Source organism: Thalia democratica, chromosome 7 (assembly GCF_965202585.1).
Source record: "Thalia democratica chromosome 7, ktThaDemo2.hap1.1, whole genome shotgun sequence".
NCBI classification, from domain to species: domain Eukaryota; kingdom Metazoa; phylum Chordata; class Thaliacea; order Salpida; family Salpidae; genus Thalia; species Thalia democratica.
Genome location: NC_139171.1, coordinates 52,201,345 through 52,217,723, shown reverse-complemented (window position 1 = coordinate 52,217,723; position 16,379 = coordinate 52,201,345). Strand labels below are relative to the sequence as shown.

General features: G+C 25.1%; 1 protein-coding gene across 1 annotated transcript; it reads left to right on the top strand.

The window, feature by feature from the left end:
- The first annotated feature begins 3,985 nt into the window (after positions 1–3,985).
- Positions 3,986–14,814, top strand: LOC145841560 (solute carrier family 28 member 3-like). Its single transcript, XM_082948917.1, has 11 exons — positions 3,986–4,048; positions 5,905–5,997; positions 6,291–6,482; positions 7,159–7,300; positions 7,524–7,669; positions 11,403–11,536; positions 12,066–12,237; positions 12,841–12,913; positions 13,662–13,877; positions 14,383–14,481; positions 14,678–14,814. Exons 1-11 carry the CDS (start codon positions 3,986–3,988, stop codon positions 14,812–14,814), a joined length of 1,467 nt encoding a protein of 488 aa, XP_082805043.1.
- Positions 14,815–16,379: the final 1,565 nt, after the last annotated feature.

Genomic DNA, 16,379 nt, shown 5'->3' with positions numbered 1-16,379 from the left:
CTTCTATCTTAACTTGTTAAATTTTTGTTAAGTTAGAAGCTATTTCTTTATCAAAAAAACAAAATTTTGTGAACAAAAATAATTTATTGTAAATGTCTTTGTTTAATCAAAATAACTTTTTTTTTTCTTTTAATTGAATTTTAGTTTTTTTTTTAATAATTGCTTTACATTGGTTATCTATTACTTTTATTGATCACTTAATTATTTTCAAGTTTTGTTGTTCTTAGTGAAAATATTTATATTTTGTTTAGCTTCCACTGTATGTTTCTGTCGAGAAGTAAGGAAATATACTCAAGTGTTACAAAAGTTAGAGAGTGATATTTTATTTATACCTAACACTTCTTTAGACTTTTAAGTGTTTAAAAATTTCTACTACGTTAAATCAACAAACATTTTAACGAAATTTTTTAGGCATATAAATACATATTTATCTAAATTTAGTAACTGTTAGTATAAAAACTATTTAGAATATATTTTTTTTACTATTTTTATGTTTTTGTAAAAAAAAAATTTTTAGTACTTAAATAAGACTGTTATCAAACTTTTTTCGTTTAGTCTTAACAAAGTGTCTAATAATGGTATAACTAGTAAATACCTTTGAGCGTTTATTATATAATATAACAATATATTAAAAAGTTTATTCGATCACAAACATACAACAAAAGTTTAAACTACTTTTCATACCTAACATGTATAAAACAACTAATTAACGCTACTCTAAACATTTTTTTCAAAAATAGTACTTTTCTACAATAAACTGTACATTAGTTTTAAACTAAAAGTCAATCAATAACAATAAAAATAAATTTTTCTCTTAAGATAGCTTTTTTTAATACATACTAAGGTATATATTGTAACTAATCAGCTATTTAATTTAGAAAAATACATAATGAAACGATTTTTTTCAAACAAAGATTACTTAAATAACTATTTTAAAACTTTTTGTCGAGATTCATACTATTCATTGTCAATAGAAATCATAATCAAATTTATAAAGAAAACGATTTCAAAAGGCACTAAATACACACATTAAAAGTATTGATTCTAAAAGACAAAATTATACTATCTTAGAAAGGTTTTTAATATCTTATATTTAGTTCCATTTTTATAAACTTAATTTATAATACATAAGAAGGTTTAAAATCTTCTTTTAAATGTTACATTGTTTATTTAAATATTGCGTTTTTATAATAATATAAGCATTGTGTAAGCTTACTTTTTTTTTTCTTACGTAAAACAACGTTTTACTACACTAAACATAACAAAGCAAAAAAAAGCTTTTCGATCAGGCCATTAGTTACTTCGACATGTAGTTTTTATTACAGCATATTGTTACAGGTTTATTCAAACTTTTCACGTAACAAAATAAAGCTTTGAAAATCACAAAAATTTGTAAATTGTGGGTATGGTCATTAAACCCTTAGACAAAATTTTTCACTCATCAAAAAGATGCAAAAGTTACACAAAAAAACAAAAAACATTATGACGTAATATTGTGCATTACAAAATTCAGTACAAAAATCGATCTGCATAAGATCATGTACAGATGTACAGTTGTTTGATTAGTTAGATGGAATATCGAGTTTTGTACTGAATATTTGTAATGCACAATATTACATCATAGTTTTATTTTTGTATAACTTTTGCATCTATGATTAGTAAAGTGTTTTTTGTTTTAAATTGAACTGGCTGATGATTAAAGCGTTGAGCTTTATGAAACATATGTAACAGTTTTTTTAAAGTCGTACTTTTCCAATAAATTATATATTTATACTTTTTTTTTTCTGATTATATAAAAACTATAGGTTTATACGACCATTTTATATGTGAGGTATATAACCTCATATACTCATCAGTAAAGCTAAAGACTTAACTCGATAAAACCAATACAACTGTTTGGAATATGCATATTTATACTCACTAAGCTTAAGCTAGTCTATGTAGCTAGTGTAGACCAACTCAACAGCGTATTAATTGCGATAATTTAGTTTTTGACAGAATTGCTTTGTCCAAGGTCGTTTTTTAAAGTTTAAAATAAACAAAAAAAATATATATCCAGGTTGTAAAATATAATTACTATACTTCTATTAATTATCATGCATAGTTTTAAGTTTAGTTAATGTTATTGAACTAAACTTAATATAACATTACGCATGTGTTCGGAAAGTTGAAACGATGAACAATCTAAAAATGTTTATATTAGATGTAATGTAAACAAGCAACAGAGGCATGCTTCGACACCTGAAAAAATTGAATAAACGTAATGAAAAAACAATTGGATATGGTTTTCTTTTAAAATAGTTTGCTAAAAATTCATATCTATTTGTTAACTTTTCGATACCAAGTTATATTCATTTTTTATTTTTCTAAGAACTACGAGAAAACTTAAGTAGTTTTATAAGTGCTTTTTTTTTTGGAAAAAAGGTATATACCATAAAATAAAATCATAACTACGATGGAGCACATTTGTAAAAGGAAACTTTTCATTTAAAATTAGCTAGTCAAAAGTGTTAAAAAAATTTTTTTGAAGTATTTTAGACCTCGAAGAATTTCATTTTATAGTTTTGAAACTTTTGACCAAATCGAATATTGGTTTTATATTTACCTCATTAGAAAAACCGTAGCTTTACAATTTATGGTTTTTCATCAAGTTTTAAAACAACTGTTTACGTCTTCTACTAGTTTATTTAAAAAATATTTTTTTTTTAGTTTTATATTTTGATAATCTATTATAACTGGAACTGTTTTACTAAGTGGTTTATTAACATATCATTAAATATATTTTTCCATCCTTAATACAAGTTAATTACTAATTTTGATCAGTACTCCGTTTTTATTTTTTTATGTATAAAATATTTCCTTATACATTTTAGCTTCACAATATAAGGCAAAATTTTCACATTGTCAACAAAAACAGAAATTAGATTTACATTTAAAATTTTACTAGAAATTAAAGAATTGAATTACTTATTTAGCATTTCCATTCTGTCAAACTGGCGTTTTCAAACTATTTTAAGCTTTAAACTTTTGAGGATTTGAGAAAGTTTAGACTAGACAGTTATATAGTAGACATTTATGTTATTTTATAAAGTGTAACATTATTAAAAGCGTAAAGAAATATATTCTAGTGTTAAACAAAAAAATTGTGCAACCCAGCGGAAAAAAGCTTATACACGCCTCTAAGCAGTTATAAAATTTAATGGCATATTGGTTATGTGTTATATTATATTGGACTTTTTCTAAAGATATAATAAACTTACTATTTAAAACTTGACTTATTATTTTTGCAGTTCATTGTTACTTTCTTTGTACGACTAAGCTCAAAAAGATCTAATTAAACAACAGTACTTTGAAGAATTACAAAAATATTCTTATATTGTTTTACTCTTTTGAAATTACTCAGTGTTCTAACAATTCATAACAATGGTTATTAAGAAACTAAACTTATGCTTTTATTTGTAGTTTGTATTAACAAAATTGTGTTAATACAATGCAAAACTGTTGTCTGTTTTTATATTACTAAAAACCTTCTTGAACTTACTATTTTTTACAATAATAAGCAACACAAAAAATTATATATATATAACAAAGAATCTAAGATAATCTTTAGAAAGTTTAAGCTACAAGACTCGAAAGTTTACTTTAAGATATAATAATTTGCTAAAAGTATTAAAAGTTTTTTTTTTCTTGCTAAAAACAGTTTTAGTTAGTGTAGAAATAATACTTTAGAAAATAAGCTTATTTAAAAATTTTCAATAAAACTACTTAGAAGTATGATAAAAGAAACTTTACTAAAATGAAAGCTATTTTGAAAAGTTCGAAAACTGCCATGGAAATACAATATAAATCCATATTAAGCATGTCAGATTAATTTACTCTTCAACTTTTTTTGTTTTATCTATGGATCTAAAACTATTCCATTTCTTAACGATTTTAGTTAATTAAACAGCTTTGAAAGTTGAAAAAGTATAGAATATCTAACGTTATGGATACTGAAAAATTTCGAAAAGTTGGAAAACTACAAGATGGGAAAAGTTTTTATGTAGAAGTATGTCAAACCTTTACAAAAATTTATTAGTTATGAGAACATAAAAATAAGACTTTTATAAGGTTTACACATATATAACGTGTATGTAAATGTCTTTAAAATGCTTTGTTTAGGTTAGGTAGGGAAACCAAGTACTGAAAAATTATATACATTAGAGAAAAATAATGTTTTAACAAGTTGAAAAAAAATAAAATTCAAAACTAGTTTTAAGTTGTAATTACATTTAACGTCGTTGAAATATACAAGTAGTCTCTTTCAGCTTTTTAACGATCAATGTTCACAATTTTTAATTTAGATTGAAATATCTTACTACTACCGTAAGTTTTACACTTTTATTTATATTTATTTTAATTTTTTACTAAAGTTATGTCATAAAAAATAAAACAATCGGGATAAATTTTATTAAGCCTTTGCAAAACTTTAAACTTAAAAAAAGAATAAGTTTTAAAAAAGTTTTTTTAATTTAAAATGTAAATTCCAACTAAAACATTATTCTATAACTAAAAATACTTATAATATTTGTAAATATTAAGTTGAAATAACTCTGTAAACAATTTATATCTTATTATCTTCTTTATAGTTTTTAGATCCATAATTTATAGAGCCGTGATCACAATTTGTTTAAATTTTAGAAAACATTCAAAAAAAAACATTCTTAAACACTTTTCAATAAAATATTTGTATCATAACAGTAATTAATAAACTTTTAAAACTTATATATTGATTCAAATGATATTAATTAGTAATCAAAGTTTTAAGTTACTAGAAACAAAGCAATAGCATAAGCAGTTTCCTGTTTTTTTTTTCAACTTAAACTGTAGATCTCAATAATTAAATAAAATATAGTGTTTGCTCAAACTGCCATACTAAACTTTTTCAAACTTAAAAAAAAAGTTTATTTCATAAAAAACAGAAAGATGAAGTGCTCTCGGTTGAGTTGGAAGAAATTGAAAAACTAAGCAAAATTTTAGAGCCTAAAGAAAAATTTCAAAACAAAGAAAACAAAGATAAAGCAAAAAAAGATTTGAATAAAATAGATGACAAGTTTAGTCAGTTTGATGAGTCGGAACTGCAAGACCTAGACATTGATGAATTAGATTGCATAAAGTATGGTTTTATTGTTTAGAAAAACTTTTTTTTAATTTTATTTAACTCAATGACAAAATGTTATTTAATACTGTAAATGCAAAGATAAATAAAAATGTCAGGCAACATATGTTAAAAGGCTGAATGAAAATACGCAATTTTTTCATATTTTTAAAATATCAAACTTAATTTTCATTCAGACGAATTGTACATCCTTTAAACGTACTAAAAAGTGCAATAACAAAAAACAAAAAACTATTGGAAAAGATAATGAAGGCTTTTTTGTTTATAGGTAAGTAAAACAGTTTTTTTAATAAGTAGTATTTTGTCTAAAATACTTTTTTTTATAGGTTCCTGGGTTTATTGGTCATTAGCTTCCCTTACAAGCTTTTCTAAAGCGATTCCGCTGCTTGTAATTTTGACTTTAGTGTCAGGAAAAGTTGTTAATAAAATTTTTGGAAAATATTATGAGGAAAAAAGTGGTGCCTTGCTCAAGCCTGTTTCTGAAACGCTAAAAAAAGTTTATAAAAAATACCAAAAACGGTGAGTTTAGAACTAAATTCACAATATGTGGTACTAAGTTTAAAATCTAAGAATATAGTATAATTTCAAATAGTTGAAAGTTATCCCTTTAGATTTTTATAACTTTAAGTTAAAACTTTACTAAACATGAATTTTGTAAAAATCTAGATTAATTTTTACTGTACAACAGGGTATTGTTGGTTTTGATTTTTATCATATTATTCGCTTTTGTCTGTTGGATCATTAAGGATACATCTAGTAGACCTAAAAGTATCATTTCACTTATTGGATACTTTTTCATACTGTTTATTTTCTTCATTACTTCGAAAAATCCTACAAAGGTAAGATAAAAGTTATCAATATAAAAACGTTTTTATTTTGCGAATTAAGAAACTATGACTTCTAGGGATAATGTCTCTTTTATCATATATGCAACAAAGTTTTAGAACTTTTTTTTCATGTTAAAATGTTTATTGCTGGTATAATTTCAAACTAAAGAATACATACAGCTTTATTTTACAACTTTTTGTAGTAAATATATTTTTAATAACATTTTCTATACATATTAAAAAACTAAATAAAATATTACATATTCGAGTTTTGGTTCGAAACAAAATTGCAAAAAAACTTGTAGGTAAACTGGAGAACAGTTGTGTTTGGCAGCTTGTTGCAAATAAGTTTCGGTTTGTTGATACTACGAACCGATTTCGGGTTTCAAGCGTTTAGCTGGCTTGGTGAATTAGTGACAAGTTTTATTAATTTTGTTGATCACGGAGCCGCTTTCTTGTTCGGAGACGGTTTCAGAGAACACTTTTTTGCTTTCAAGGTAAAAAAAAATACGCAGTTTTATTAGAATTCAAATTGTAACTTAAGTGTAATATTGAAGTTCTTAAGTTTTAAAGTCGCATAAGTTTTGTTTATTTATAGTATAGGACCATCTTTAAAGTCAAGTAAAGGTTAACAAAAAAATGCTTGATATACATAATTTTAAAACTTATAGAAAAAGTATGAATATAAAGTATATATTGTAAAAAAAGAATTACAACAAAGTTAAGAAAATTTCAACTTTTACTGCGTTTAAACAACTTACTAATATTACAAATTAAAAGTAATGTTTGAAAGAGTTGACCAAAATGTTAATTTAGTAGATGTATGCTTGTAAAACATTTTAAAATATGCTTAACTTCGTAGTATGCACTTTATAAGTATACTTCTAAAAGACATGTTTGCCAAAACATTTGAACTTTTTGTTATTAAGATAAACAAAATAACATAGTAAATCACAAACATATTATTAATTTATCGTAAAAACTATTTAGTATTACTATCTAAAAGAGTTTGTTGGCAACCTATTACCAAAATGTATATAAACATGTACAAAAGGTAACATGCTTTTGTTAGCAGTATTGAACATAATAAAAAAGTTTTCCTTTTAAAAACCTTACTATAAGAAATACATTTATAAAAAGCTGAAATTTACAAACACATTTAAATTTCAACAGGCCTTGCCAATAGTGATATACTTAAGCGCGGTAATTTCGGTTTTGTATCATTACGGTGCGATGCAATGGATAATTATGCACGTGGCTAGGGTCATGCAAGTTCTTATGAAAACATCTGCCACAGAATCAATGGTGGCAGCCGGTTTGATTTGAAATATTTAATTGCGGCATTTAAAATTTGTCATAGTTTTAAAATTTATTTTCAGGCTTTTTCTTGAACAAATTATTTCTTATTTCACGTATTTAGATTTTTGTAAAATTTTGAATCAAGTTTAAGCTTGTATTAACGTCAAACGATAGCTATTGATTAAAAAATACAATAGATTAATATAAAATCAATGTTGTAATAATGTACAAAACAACAGGAAACATTTTTATTGGATTGACTGAAACTCCATTGCTGGTTCTTCCTTTCATAAACGAATTGACCAGTTCTGAAATATTTTCCATGATGGTTTGCGGGTTTGGATCGATTGCAGGAACTGTCTTAGGAGCGTTACTCGGATTCGGAGTAAGTAAAAATATGATTACAAAAACAGCTTTGTCAAAGTGTCTAACTTATAACCTTTAAACCAGGGGTCGGCAAACTGCGGCCCGCGGGCCAATTGCGGCCCACGAAGGGTAAATCTGCGGCCCGCGAGTACGATATTTTTTTGAATAGAATGCGGCCCGCGAAAGAAAATTTTGTGGCCCGCGAGCATGTAAATGTGGCCCGCCTAGCAAAAATATATTTCAAATTATTTTTTTTTTTCGTTAATTCGATTTCATTTGATTAGTTTGGTTTTAAGTCTGTGTATAACATTTTAAAATAATTAGAAGAAATTACAGCTTTAGTTTAAAAGTGGGAAAAAGACAGATTAGCATTCTAACAGGATATTTTTCTCAGTTTCATAATAACTTCTTTTTTACAACAGCAAGTAACTATCTTAAAAAATAGTGTAAAGAGTGCTTGAATTTAATAAGTTAGTTATATAAAACCTATTTATTAAATAAACTAAATGCGAATGTTTTCCATTTTGTACAAAAGTAATGCACAGTAATTAACTAAAGTGTCATTTCTTAATAGTTAAGATATTTTTTTTTCCAATATTTTTTATACCTAAGTTTCTTTTATAGATTTTTAATTTGTAAACGTTATATTTTAGTGTAAAAACATTTAAAATAACATAGTAATAATATATAAGGTTTATTTGATTTTTTTTTTTGACACATTTTAATTTTTTAGAAGTTTTCTTTGCACTTAAAATTAATTTTTATGCACCCGAATTTAAAAAGATGCTTATATTTTAAATCACTTTTTATTTAATACTTTAGTTACATTAAGTTTAGTTTATGCATAATTTTCTAACATTGATGTTTCTACATGTAATATCTAAATTTGTACAGACATATTTTAAAACAATATATATAACATAAATTAATATAGTTTTTGTTAGGTATACATTTTCATTTTTCAAACATTGTTTTTGTCAAACTAAGTTAATTTTTATGCCTTGCATATCTATACACACAATTGCTTTGTGTACCTTTGTGTTTTTAGAGCTACCTATTTGATATAAACTAGATTTAGGGATGGTAAATTTATTAAATGTGTACATTGTTAATCAAAATAGTTCAAATTCAAGCAAATAAACAACTAAACATTGCCACACACTCAGACTATAACTATTTGAAGACTTCAAATCTCAGGCCAACTAAGTCATTTTTAAAAGTTTTTGGCTAGAATTGCTTTTTGTCTACAAAAATATCTGAAATGTTTTTGTTGACTCAGGCTGGCTTTTTTGCTTGAAAGAGTGGCAAATTAAACTTATGATGTATGTTTTGCTCAATCCACAGTGTTAGTTTGAGTTATAATATATGTTAAATTTTAAGTCTTGCAGTTGATATAATTCAAAATATTATTTATATTATTGTGTACATTTAAATGTGAACAATCAATGTCGCCAAAAGACTTGAATCCCGGAAAAGCTTTGAATTTTAAAATTTATGCTTAAAAATACTGGAAAAAAACTTGAATTTCAAAACTTTTGAAAAAACCTGGAATTTCAAACAAATTTTACATGTAAAGTAATAAAATTTCGATTTGACGCAAAAAAATTTAGCAAATAAATATTTTTTTATCAAATTAAAAAATATATTAAAGTACCTTAACAGTATTTTTTAATATTGATATATTTTTTAAGACATTTTCTAAAACTTTATTTTAAAAATAAAAGAAGGAATTGTACTTCCAAAAACGTTGTATTGGTACATTGCACCTTTACTTGTAAAATTACACCTATTGTTGTGCTTCGCGTTGGAACTAAACCAAGAAATTCTACTAAAATGTCAAAGTTAGTAAAAACATCTCTAATAAAAATTCTCAGATTAGCAATAGTTTTTCTATCAGTGCTCTCATGTTAACAGATTGATTGAAGTCCTAATTTGATTTATGCGACTTTATAACCTTAACGCATTTTCTAAACACGACTTATTGTTGTCATTGAAGAAATAAGCAAAAGTTTTTCATTACCGCCAACATAAATTCTTTGAAAAAGTTTTCAACTATAACGGTATCTCATTTTAAGTAATAAATTTTTCTACTTTATAACTTGCCTTAACAATTTTTTTCTGATCATTCTGTAGTTACTGAAGATAATATTGTGCTTTGTTGGAGCTGACTTTAGTGGTTTGTTTTTTTATCGTTTCTCGCAATAACTCCTAACTAACGTTTTTTTATTTTTGTAGCTCGTCTTATATTTTAAAATTACTTTTTTTAAATAGAATATTCTTATTGCAGATAAAGAATTGCAATAATTAATTACTCAATAAAGTTTTATACTTTTGTTAAGTTTGTTTAAGAAACTTAATTGTCCATTCCAGCTAACTTATATATTTTTTTGGCATGTAATTTATTTACTGTTAATAACCTTCGTTATTGCTTTATGTTGTGAACTTTATTTTAACTGGGTTGCTACACAAACAGGCGATTTTAAAATCTTGAAAACTCAGGTGTGTGCGAAACTTTTGTTTCAAAAACTTTAAAGAAATGTTTTAATTCTCAGAATAGTTTTTATGACTGTAGTGTAGTTTACTAATTGTAATTTTTTCATGTTTTCTTACACTTTTTGTACTTTTTGGTAATGATGATATTTTAACTAGGTATTTAAGCTTGATTAACAACTATTTATTAGCTTTTTCAACTTTTTTTAAACTTAGGCTGGTTTGATACAACTCAGAAATGTTTGCTTTTTATGTTGCAACCATGTAAAAGACTAATTACTAATATGATATTTTATTAAAGTATTCGGGAACTAATTATGTTAAAAAACTTTTTCTAGCTTTCTGGAATACAAACAGGTATTAATTTTATTAAGTAAACTATTTACTAAATTTTTTAATGAATGTAAACTATTTAACACGCAAAAATTTATTTTGAAGTAAATATTCTTAGAAATATGAAAAAAGGGTTGATAATATTACAAATGTAAAAAAGTAACCCATAAATTGTCTTTCAAGTTTGGTTTTTATAAAGAGTTAGGTTGTAAGTAAGATTACAAAAGTATTAAGTTTAACTTATTAAGTGCTTTTGAAAGTACATAGTTTACTAACACTTTAGTATATTAGTCAATGTAAATTCTATTCTAATAAATATTAATTTAAATAGGCATTCTACGTATAGCTAAAAGTTATTTAAAATAATAAGGTGAATAAAAGTAAAACTTTTCTCTAGTGTGACTAAAACCAAAAGATTGTTCAAATGTCACTAAAACTAAAACTGCGGCCCCCAAGACTTTGGAAACTTGAAATTTGGCCCGCGACCACCAACTGCCTACCGACCCCTGCTTTAAACAATAATATAGTAAAAGTCAACAAAAGTAAAACTTTTTCGAGAAAATAAAATATTCTTTCAATATTTTAAAAATTCAGATACAATATAATCATGTCGTACTTACTTATTTTATTCATTAAAAATATTATATATAAGTTTTTTAATACTACGTATTTTCTCCAGGAACCCTTTAAAATTCTAAACATAAATAGAATATTTAAATGTTTTATTATACTTTTTTAATCTGATTTAAAATACTACTCGTCTTGAACAGGGCATTAAACTGTATCCGTGGTGTACGACTTGATAACCGATAAGTTTTTTCGTACACTAGGTCTTTCCCCAATTTTTTTGAGCTAATTTTTTTGTTTAGTAAACAAATTGTAACTTGTGCCATAATCAATATATTTTCAGTAAAACTTTTTTTTTCCAGATAGAAGCCCCCTACTTGATAACAGCGTGTATTATGGCGGCACCCTGTGGCTTGTTTCTATCAAAACTTCAGTTTCCAGAAACTAAAAAGTCAAAATACGCTCACTGGAAAGACATAAAGAGCAAAAAGATAAAGTTTAATGTTTATTATTTTAACTACAAAAAATTATTTATGACAAATTTTTGATTTTATCTTTACAAACCAATGGTTTCTCATAAAAGTATTTTTATTTGTTTAATGTAATTAATATTCAACTACAAAATAAAATTTTTGTAAACTAAAATTTATGTTTACTTAGGCTATCAGCTTTTTGAAATAAAAATTTAAAGTTAAGACACTTCAGAAGTAGTTTAAAATAACTAGTAGATTATTTTTTTAATTTAAAACTCGGTAAATGGTATAAAAAAATTGAGTTATGTTAAATACTGAAAGTAATTTTTGTGTTAGTTTGAACTAAAGTTTTTTATAGTAAAAAGTGTATAAACTTATATAAAAAAACTAAGAAAAAAAATATTTTTTCATAGCTGATAAACAAGAGTTAATAGATTATTGGTGAAACCCTTGAAAGTTTTACTTATTCCAGATGTAGAATAAACTACTATTGTATTAAACACTCTTAAATTATTTTAATTAGCTGACAATATAATCACTTTTTGACACCAGTGGTAAGGAATTCAATGTGATATCAGCAGCTATGAGCGGCGTACAAACTGCAATTCCTTTGGTATTGTGCATCGGAGCGTCAATCATTGCAGTTATTAGCATCGTTGCTGCAATTAACGCAATGCTCAGCTGGTTTGGGGGTCTTTTGGGTTTTCCACAGCTAAGTTTTCAAGTAAATTAACATTTTTATTCTTTTCTTCAAATTATGGTAGTTAAATTTTTTTCAGCCACATTAACACTATATAAGTAAATAGTTTATAAATTAAATAGCTGTGAATTATATTGGAACATGAAAAATTATAAATAATAGTATAAAACTGACAAGTTTATTATTTACATTCAAAATAAATATTTAAAAAACAGAACAAAAGTAATGTGGTATGAAATAAAATAATAAGCCTTTACAACATTGGTTTAAGTTAGTAGCATTGATTTATAGTATTGTTGCAACTAGATTTGATTTAAAAAAATTAATATTTTTAGTTGTCTTATTTTCAAACAATAGTAGCTCAAGTACAATAAAAAACTTTAAAAATATTTGGTTACTATTAAAACAAGTCATAAACTAGTTTTTTTTTGTTTTAGATTGCTAAAATTTTATACAAAAAAATATAGTTCATTTAAAAATATTAACTCTGTGCCAACTAAAGATACCTGTTTTAAGTAAAAGTTAAGCGTTAGAGGCTTTAAAAAAAGGATTTACACTTTTATTGCTTTAATTTAGTTAAAGCAGAACTTTGTATTTCTTTTTAACCTTTTATTTTTTGTTTTTCAGCTGATATCTTCTTATTTGCTCTATCCAATTACATTTCTTATGGGAATCGATTCTGTTGATTGTTTTAAGGTTTGTTATTAGTCAAATCATCTACTGAAAAAGAAAATTATAAATGTAAGATTGAGTTTAAACTTAGTTTCTTGAGGTATAAAAAAGTCAAGTTTTGTCACTTTATCTTAAACTTCATTTCTATAAAAGATGTCTTCAAAAACAACATTTTATTGAGTTAACTACAATAAAGCTTTTAGAGATTTTTTAATTTTAGATATTGTAGTAAATTATTATAGAATATACATACATCTTACATTTGTATTTTGCAAGCAAACTAATACTAGAACAGCGTTTTTTTTAAGTTTCTATTGCGAAACATTGTACTAATTGTTAATTTCGAGCGAAGTTAGAGTTTTGCACGAATTTGCCTTAAGCAAAGTTAAACTAACTTTAAATATTTTTTGTTTTTTTTTATGTAAATTACTTCTTTGCTCATGTAGTGTACATTTGAGTGTCTATTTCTATTTAAAATAGTAGTTGATAGTGGCAATTAGCTGCATTAAACAACATTTTTTTTCCGATTTTGAATAAAGTATTTAAAAGCCCTTACAAGCGGGCTAAGTGAAGATTCATTCAGTTAAACAATTCTAATTCCATTAAGTAAATTATTGAATATTACAAAACACTTTAAACAAGATAAAAAAAAGTCTGTTATGTATGTATTTTAGAGTTTACATACACTTTTTTCATTTACTCTACAAATAAATATTAAAAAGTTCGTTTTGTGTTAGGTTTTCATTGTTATGCTTTGTATATGTTACAACAGGCAGCTGAGTTGATCGGCACAAAAATATTTCTCAACGAGTTCATCGCCTACAAAGAGCTGTCTGACATGACAAAAGCTCGCGACTCAGGGACTTTCCCTAAAGTAAACAGCACGACAGGGGAACTTTTGTGGGTGGGCGAAAGAACGGAAGCAATACTGACGTACGCTCTGTGCGGTTTTGCCAACATCGGTTCACTTGGAACCATGGTTGCGGGACTAAGTTAGTTGTCAATGTTAGTTTTCGATCACTTTCGGTGCGCAACTTACGGTCTGCGGGATGAAGTTGACAACTGAATCGCGAAGTTATTTTTAGCTCGAAAGTATCAAATTTAAATCAAATTGAATTAAAACTTTCTGAAATATATGTGTTTAAAGTGCTTTTTATTGATTCTTAATACTCATTAATACTGAGTTTGAAGTACTTACTTATTGTTTATATATCATTTTTAATTGAGTACAGTTTTTCTAAATAACGCGACCCTGTTAGGCTTTATTTTGGAAGTTATCCTCTAAACTATAAAATTTTAAATCTCTAACTAATACTTTGTATGACTTTACTATTTTAGAAGTTAAGTTTTGTATTTTAAAATCGGCAAATCTATTGAAGCCGGATTAATCAAAATTTAAAGGTGTTTATTAATCAAACTAAAAGATATTTGTTTAATAATATCAGTTTGATAATATCAAATTATAATCATGTATCTTAAACTAAAATAATCTTACAGGTGTTCTAGCTCCAAAACGTAAAGAAGTTATTACGAAAAATGTTCTTCGAGCTTTCATAGCTGGAATATTTGTAAGCATTTTAAATGCTTGTATTGCCGGTTTGATATGTTATATATTTTTTATCTTAGTTTTCTATTAGATTACACTAAAGCATAATTAGTTTACTTGTAATACGTCGTAAAAAAGAAATTTTGTATAATAACTACGGTGTTTTACTGTTAAAAATCTTTAAAAAGCCGTTTTTTTTGTAAAATAGTTATAAGTCTGAGCTTTAAATGATGTCTCTAATTATAGGATTTCTATATGTTCCAAGACCTATAAACTGCAAAAACTTATTCCAAGTTGAAAATGTTACTCATTGGAAGTTTAGCGAAGATCGTTTGTATGAGTGTTGTAGCCCTTACTTCAATACTGTTTTGAGGTATTTTTGAATGCTATAATCTATTTGTTAATTGTTTTTATATTTTAAACAAGTTTATTTTTCTTCAGGTCAGATTAGTTTAGTACATCACATTTATAATCGACATAAATTTGCAAGTTTAAGGAAAACCTTTTAGCACTAATTTTAGTTTTTAAACAACACAATAAGAAAGGTAGTAAGTATTTTATGTCATACAAGTGCTGAAACTTTAACTTAGTAATTTATCAAAATTGAGATTTTAAAATTAATTGCCATCAACGTTTTTTTTTAATAAACGTAAACACATATCTGAAGTATATGCAAATATCTACTTTTCTAAAACTTAAATGAAAAAATTTTCTGAATCTCCATTTAGCATCCTTTACAGAAATAGAGTTAGTTTTTCTGAATAGTTTTAACAAGCAAAACGTAGACAGTTGTTTTATTTTGTTAATATAAAACATATTTTTAGTCGTGTTTAAGAAATTGTGGCGACAGTTGTGGAAAACATTATTTTGTTTATTTGAGAAAAACCGTTGAATTTTTTAAGATTTTGTAGTTTACTTTAATTTTTTTAACTAACAAAGATAACAAGTTTATTTTAAATCAAAGGCTGTAAAAAAAAAAGTAATACAAACTTAAGTATAAACTTTTAAAGTACTTTTATTTTTAACCAGTAACGAAACTATCTCTAACAACTGCTGTATGTATCAATGGAGTCAGAATTTCACAATCGACTACAATATCACCTGCTGAAAGATTTCAATCATGAAAAGTTTTAATCTTCAAATATTTTTGTTTATACCTATCTATTTTTACCAGTGCTTAGCTGAATAATTTTTTTTTTAAAGCATCTACCGTTTTCTATTCTTTATTATCTACAAAGCTTACTCGTGTAATTTTATTATAATTTTTTACTAAACATGCTGTTTTTTAGTATAAAGTTTATAAAAATAATTGTATTTTAAAATACTAACAATAACTTGAATGGATTTCTCAACTTTTAAAAACTCAAAAGTTTGGATAAACTTATACTAAAATCTTTTAGACAAAATTTCTTAGGCTTGTACTTATTTATTTAATAGTTTTAAGTAGTTAAGATGTCTAAAAACATTTATACAGACTCTGACTTTTTACTCTAAGTGTTAAAATTAAACCTAGACTACATAAAAACGTTTTTGATATTAAACTAAAATTATCTTCGTTTTTTCTTTTATTTTTATCTTATTTTCTTTAATGATTAACTTGTAGTAGTATAACTATACTATAGATTTGTTTCAAAAAACTAGAAAAGAAATACAATACATGTACTAACAAAAAATAAAAGTTATAAGTTAAACTTTACAACTAACGTTTACTATAAAAACTAACCAACGCTTATAAAACATAGTGAAATAATACTTATGCAGAAAATAAAGATGTTCTTTTTTAGATATACAAGCTTTCTAATCTGTTTTCAAAAGTTTCAAACTCGAAGTATTTTAAAGTAAATAGAAGGCTTAAAAGAATGAATAGAAACAACTAAATCATCTTGTGCTGTTCTTTGCTTTTTAGATTTTTTTTAATTTATTTTATAGTTTGCTGTGATTATAAAAC